This window comes from Petaurus breviceps, unplaced genomic scaffold (genome assembly GCF_028583685.1).
Source record: "Petaurus breviceps papuanus isolate PSGF00001 unplaced genomic scaffold, PetGlider_PUasm1.0 90865, whole genome shotgun sequence".
Classification (NCBI taxonomy): Eukaryota; Metazoa; Chordata; class Mammalia; order Diprotodontia; family Petauridae; genus Petaurus; species Petaurus breviceps.
The window spans coordinates 11927396-11933395 of record NW_027187367.1 but is presented as its reverse complement, the minus strand read 5'-3'; the positions used below and the strand labels follow the sequence as shown (position 1 = coordinate 11933395).

The window sequence follows — 6000 nt, the reverse complement described above, 5'->3', positions numbered from 1 at the left end:
CAAGATTTTTTTAGAGATAGGCCAAGATTCTTTTTTTTTTTCTTACAGGGGAAGGCAGGGCAGTTGGGGTTAAGTGACTTGCCTAAGGTCACATGGCTAGTAAGTGTTAAGTGTCTGAGGCTGGATTTGAACTCAGGTCCTCCTGACTCCAGGGTTGGTGTTCTATTCACTGCACTACCTAGCTGCCCCTAGGCCAAGATTCTTGAAGGGGCTTCCTGAAAGGGCATCAGGGCTGGAAGGGGAACTGGTGGAAGTGACTAGGGCAGTATTTTAGGCAGAGGAAAAGACAAGTGTCATGTGCTTGGGGGAGGTAGGGGAGGGGATCTTTGTGGCCTAGCTTCTAGCTCTCTTGGATTTCTTAAATATGCCTTAGCCCCTACTACAATGGAAGCATAAGATGGGTGCTTCTATCCCCTGTCACCTAGCTGTCTTTGTTGCTGCTGTTCAGTCATTTTCAGTCACGTCCACCTCTTTGTGGGCCCATTTGGGGTTTTCTTGTGCTTTTTTTTTTTTGAGTGGGTAAGGTAGGGCAATTGGGGTTAAGTGAGTTGCCCAAGGTCACATGGCTAGTTTTTTTGTATGTGTGTTAAGTGTCTGAGGCCGTATTTGAACTCAGGTCCTTCTGACTCCAGGGCTGGTGCTCTATTCACTGCGCCACCTAGCTGCCCATTTGGGGTTTTCTTGGCAAAGATACTAGAATGGTTTGCCATTCCTTCTCCAGCTCATTTGGCAGATGAGAAAACTGAGGCAAATAAAGTGAAATGACTTGCCCAGGGTCACACAGCTAGTTAAGTGTCCGAGGACAGATTTGAACTCATGAGGCCTGGCACTCTATTTCCTGTGCTACCTAGTGGCATCTATTTGATGGCTGTATCTGCTGAACTAGGTAACACAGTGAAGTCAGGAAAACCTGAGTTCAAATCCAGCTTCAGAAACTTATTAGCTGTGTAACCCTAGGCAAGTCACTTAAACATTTGATTATCTCAGTTTCCTTGTCTGTAAAATGGGGATAATCATAACAGCACCTACCTCCCAAGGTTCAAATGATATCATATTTGTAAATCACTCATCACAGTGCCTGGCACATAGTAGACTCTATATAAAGGTTTATTCCCTTCCCCTAGATGAGGGGGATGGAGGTAGAGAAGGAAGGTGGAATAGAGAGGGCTAGAACAGGGAAAGGAGGCTACTGGGGGAGGTAGTTCATTTGTCTAGAGGTGTGACTGGTGATCCCAGATCCTCAGACCATCCTTATAGATGAGAGACAGGTGGAAAAGGTGGGGTAGATGGGGCTAGAGCTGGGAAAGGAGGGTAGGGTGGGAGTCTGTTTGCCCAGAGGTTATGACTATTGCTTAGCAACTCACTTGTAATTTATTGGCTTAGAAAGATACTTAGATCACTGAGAGGCTAAGTGAGTTTCCTGTGATTGAGAAGTGTTTCGGGTAAAGGACTTGAATACTGGCCTTCCTGATGCCAAGGGAACTCTCTGTCTTCTACGACAGGAGTCTTCAACTTGAAACAAGAGAACCTCAGGGGTACTTGTCAAGGGGAATATTTTGTGAGTGACTAAATGATCTTATTTAAATATCACAAAAGCAGTAGTCCTATTAGTGGAAACAATGTATGTACCAAATAAAGTTTTCCTTGTGAAAAACTGATCTCCTAATTTTATTTCTGATGTGCCATTATGTGTGGTAAACTCTAGAATTGATTCTTTTTCTATTTCATGGGTAGGGGGAAGCTTTATGGCAAACCAAGGGGCACAAGGTTGGGAACCCTAGCTCTAGACCATGTTGCTTCTCAAGGAGCCTAAATGACATGTCAGATTCATTCAATCAATCAATCATCAAGCTTTTATTAAGTCCCTCCTATGTGCTGCCTTGTTGTGGTGGAGGGGCTTATGTAGTTCAGTGCTGTGCATAGTTTCTCTGGGCAAGACAGGTCATAGTGGAGAGTTCTGACAAAAGGTGATCCACTAGAGAAGGAAATGGCAAACCACTCCAGTATCTTTGCCAAGAAAACCCCACGGACCAGGGCCTGCTGTGCCATCCTTGTTCTCAAGGAGGACCATGACATCAGGAAGATGATGCCATAACATGCAAGTGAATTGGATTTAAGTGAGGGGGGCCTGTGCAAAGTCACCAGCCTCACTTTGTCCTCCAGAACCATCTGGGTCCAGTGACCATATAGATCAGGACGACTCCAGATGGTCATATAGTCCATGGAATCACAAAGTCAGATGTGACTGACCAACATGTTCCAGGCACTGGGTCCTAGGCATGCAAAACAAAGAATGAAATAATCCCTGCTCTCAAGGAATTTACATTCTAATGGGTGAAACAACTTGTATACATCTAAGGACATATAGAATAATTGCAAAATGGATACAAGGTAGTTAAAACAAGATAGTTATGGAGGGAGGGCACCAGCAAGGTGTAAGTGGGGTATGGGGAAAGGATCAGGAAAATCTCTTCTGGCAGAAGATGGTGTTTGAGCAGTTTTTAAAGGAAGAGAAGGATTAAATGAGGCCATGATGCTGAAGAACTGCACTGGGAGACATGGGGACAGTAGGAAATAGGAATGCTCTGTGGGAGGAACAGAGAGAGGCCAGGTTGGTTGAACCATAGAGTGAAGAAGGGGAGTAATGTATAATGAGGCTAGAAAAATTTTTGTTTAGTTATTTTCAGTATTTCCAACTCTTTGCGACCCTTTTTGGTGTTTTCTTGGCAAAAATACTAGAATGGTTTGCCATTTCCTTCTTCAGATGGTTTTATAGATGAGGAAACTCAGGCAAACTGGGTTAAGTGACTTGCCCAGAGTTACACAACTAAATAAGTATCTGAGGTCCGATTTAAACTCAGGTCTTCTACTCTAGGACCAGTGCTCTTTCCGCTGGGCCACCTAGATGCCAACTAGCTGTTCCATGATTCCCCTGCCTGTGCTCGATGGCATACGGTAGTAGATAGAAATGGTCAGGAAGATCCAAGTTAAAATATCATACCAGACACTAACTGTGTGACCCTGGACAAGTCACCTAACCTCTATTACCTCAGTTTCTTTATCTGTAAAATAGGGATTATAATAGTCCCTACCTCCCAGGGTTGTTGTGAGGATAAAATCAGATATTTGTAAAGTATTTTGAAAACCTTAAAGTGCTATATAATAACTAATAATAATAATAATAGTTGCCGTTTACATAGTTCCTACTATGTGCCAGCCTGTAATGAATACTTTACAATTATTATCTCATTTGATCATCTCAAGATAACTCTGGGAGGTAGGTGTTATTATTATCTCCATTTTGCAGATGAGGAAACTGAGGCAAACAGGGTAAAGTGTCTTGCTCAGGGTCACACAGCTAATATCTGAGGCTAGATTTGAAATCAGGAAGATGAATCGACCTGACGTCAGACGCAGTGTTCTATTCACTGTGCCACCTAACTGCAATAAATATAAATATTGATATCTATCTATGTATCTATCTATCCTAGCTACTATTATTTTAGGACAAAAGGAGGCTTCAGGAATTTATTGAAGTGAAGAGTGACATGGTCCTATCTGTGCTTAAGAAAAATTACTGTGGCAGCTGTGTAGAGAGGATGGGCTGGAAAAGGGAAGGAAGGGTAATAGGGAGAACAATTAATTAGGAGACCATAGCAATAGTCTTTGTATTGCCCACCTTGTAAATGGCCGGCATGAGGATTCTTGCTCACCTGAGTTTGATGTGTGATTTCTGGACCACCTTGCAGCTCTGATATTCTATGACTCTAAGCCAGGTCCTCTGACCCCAGATCGATGTCTTTCTAATATATCAACCTAAGACTGATGCTGGCTGCCTCTAGGATGTTGGAATACCCTGCCCTCCCCACCTCCCAACATACAGAAACACACACTCGCACACGCACACGCACGCCCACACACCCCACCTTTACCTTAGACCCCTCCTCCCTTCGTAGATATTTGTAAACCCTCCAGTCGATCCTTCCGTCATTGGGAATCCCCGTTCTACCTGACCAATTCACCCATCATACACACACGCACGCACGCACGCACACACACACACACACAACACACACACACACACACACATACACAAATTGGCCACTGTCTCCATTCGGCTTGCGATGCCCCTTGCTGCAAGCCTAAGGAATACCTCTATAGCACACACCCGAGTCCTCCCCTTTACTCCCCACTCCCTTCACATACAAACCTCGATCCTTGTTTAAAACACACGGAGACCTCGGATTCCCCCTCTCTCCCCCTAGTGACAAACACTTCCCCAGACCTCAGCCTCCTCCCACCACCTCATACCTCTCTCTATCCCTTTTTCCCACGCCTCCTTCCTAGCCTCAGTCCACCTCCCGTGCTCATCTGTCCCTTTTCACCTTAGTCCTGCTTTTCATCTATTCTCCCCCCAAACCTCGGCCTTACCAAACCCCTTTCCGGCCTCTTGATACCCCAGAAGCCGAAACCTTTGCCTTCCTCCTCCCAGTATAAACAAACCTACTCCTCCACTCCCACTTGCCTCCCCTCCCAAACCCCCTTCCCCCCCCCCCCTCCCGCCCTATCCCGAAGCACAGGCTGGGACCCACCCCCAACGCGAGCCCCACAGTTATCCCCCGCCCCGCCAGGACCCCGCCCTTATCCTGCCACTTCTAGGAACCGTCTCCGCCCCTCCTCTCCCGAGTCCCCCAGTCCATCCGCGTACACCCCGCTGGTTCGGTCTGGGAAGGGAAGGTGGCTGGAGCTGGGGAAATTTGATTTTCCCGCAGCCCGGCTGCCTTGGAGCAGAGGAGGCGGCGCTCTCAGCCAGTTTCCCAGCCCTGCTCGCCCGCTTGGAGACTAGAGGGAGGCGAGTCTTGGAGCCCGACCACGCAGCCACCTAGATCCCTGCGTCCCCCACTTATCCAGCTCGGTTCCCCCTTTCTTCCTCCTCCGTCCCGCCCTCTCTGTTCTCCTATTCTCTCTTTTAACCCCCCATTTCCTGTCTCCCTCTCCAACACCCCTCTTCCCATCTCCTCCAACACCCTTCTTCCCATCTCTCTCTCCAGCAGCCCTTTCCTCATCTCCGTTGCGCCCCTCTTTCCGTCTCCCTTTCACCTCTTCTGTCTCTCCTTCTTGCTTCTTCCCCCTCTGATCCCCTTGCGCATCTTATACTATCTCATCTCTTTCTGTCTCCTACTCCCCATCTCTCTCTTTCCACTCCCTATCCCCACCTCCTTCTCCCCATCTCTGCCTCCCTCTCCCCATCTCCTTCTCCCCACCCATTTCCCCACATCTCTTTTTTTTTCCTCTCCCTGCTGGTGCTGCTTACTCCTCCTTTCCCTCTCCATATCCTCTGTTCTTCTCCCTTCTCTTCATTTCCCCACTTCCCCGCTTTCTCTCACTCTTCCCACGCCCCTTCTCTCCCTCTTCTCTTCTCTCTTCTGCCCATCGTCCCTGAGTTGGGGGTGAACTCAGCTACCCCTCGCGTGCTGGTTCCGCCCTGCTGGGATCCCCAGGAGAAGCCCCCAAAAGCTTCATTTTGCCCACCCCCCGGAGGAAGGGGACTGTGGAGTGGGTGGGTGGGCAATAGTGCTGGGGGCTTAGCCCGGCAATGGAGCAGCCGGAGGATATGGCGTCAGTGAGTGAGTTCGACTCCCTGGCAGGCAGCATACCAGCCACCAAGGTGGAGATCACCGTGTCCTGCAGGTGAGTGGCCAGGGCTCCCCCAAATGACTAATAACGGGGCTTCGCCAGGGGACTGACAGACTTCTTCAGCTCCTTTGGGTTCTATCCCTCAGTCCTAGTCAGGACCTTTCCCTCTGTCCCTTCACGGCTGAGTGAATATCCCCGCCACACCTACTACCACAAGCTGAGTCCCCCAGGAACTCATATGTTTCTCCTTTTGGATGTGCTAAACCTTTGCTTTGCTCAGTTCTAATCCCACCCCCACCCAGTTTTTCTGTGTCTCCTTCCCAGCCCTTAGTTGTGAGACCTGCTAGGTGGGATGTGTTGTGG

The 6000-nt window shown here is 48.2% G+C and overlaps 1 protein-coding gene across 3 annotated transcripts in view; it reads left to right on the top strand.

Moving 5' to 3' along the window:
• The first annotated feature begins 4660 nt into the window (after positions 1-4660).
• The window catches only part of CPNE5 (copine 5), a 220112-nt gene continuing 218772 nt past the window's right edge, over positions 4661-6000 (top strand). For all 3 annotated transcript variants that reach the window (XM_069073578.1, XM_069073577.1, XM_069073579.1), the window contains exon 1: positions 4661-5691. In XM_069073578.1, coding sequence (XP_068929679.1) covers positions 5597-5691 — 95 coding nt within the window. In that variant the 5' untranslated portion in view covers positions 4661-5596. The remainder of the gene's footprint in view (positions 5692-6000) is intronic.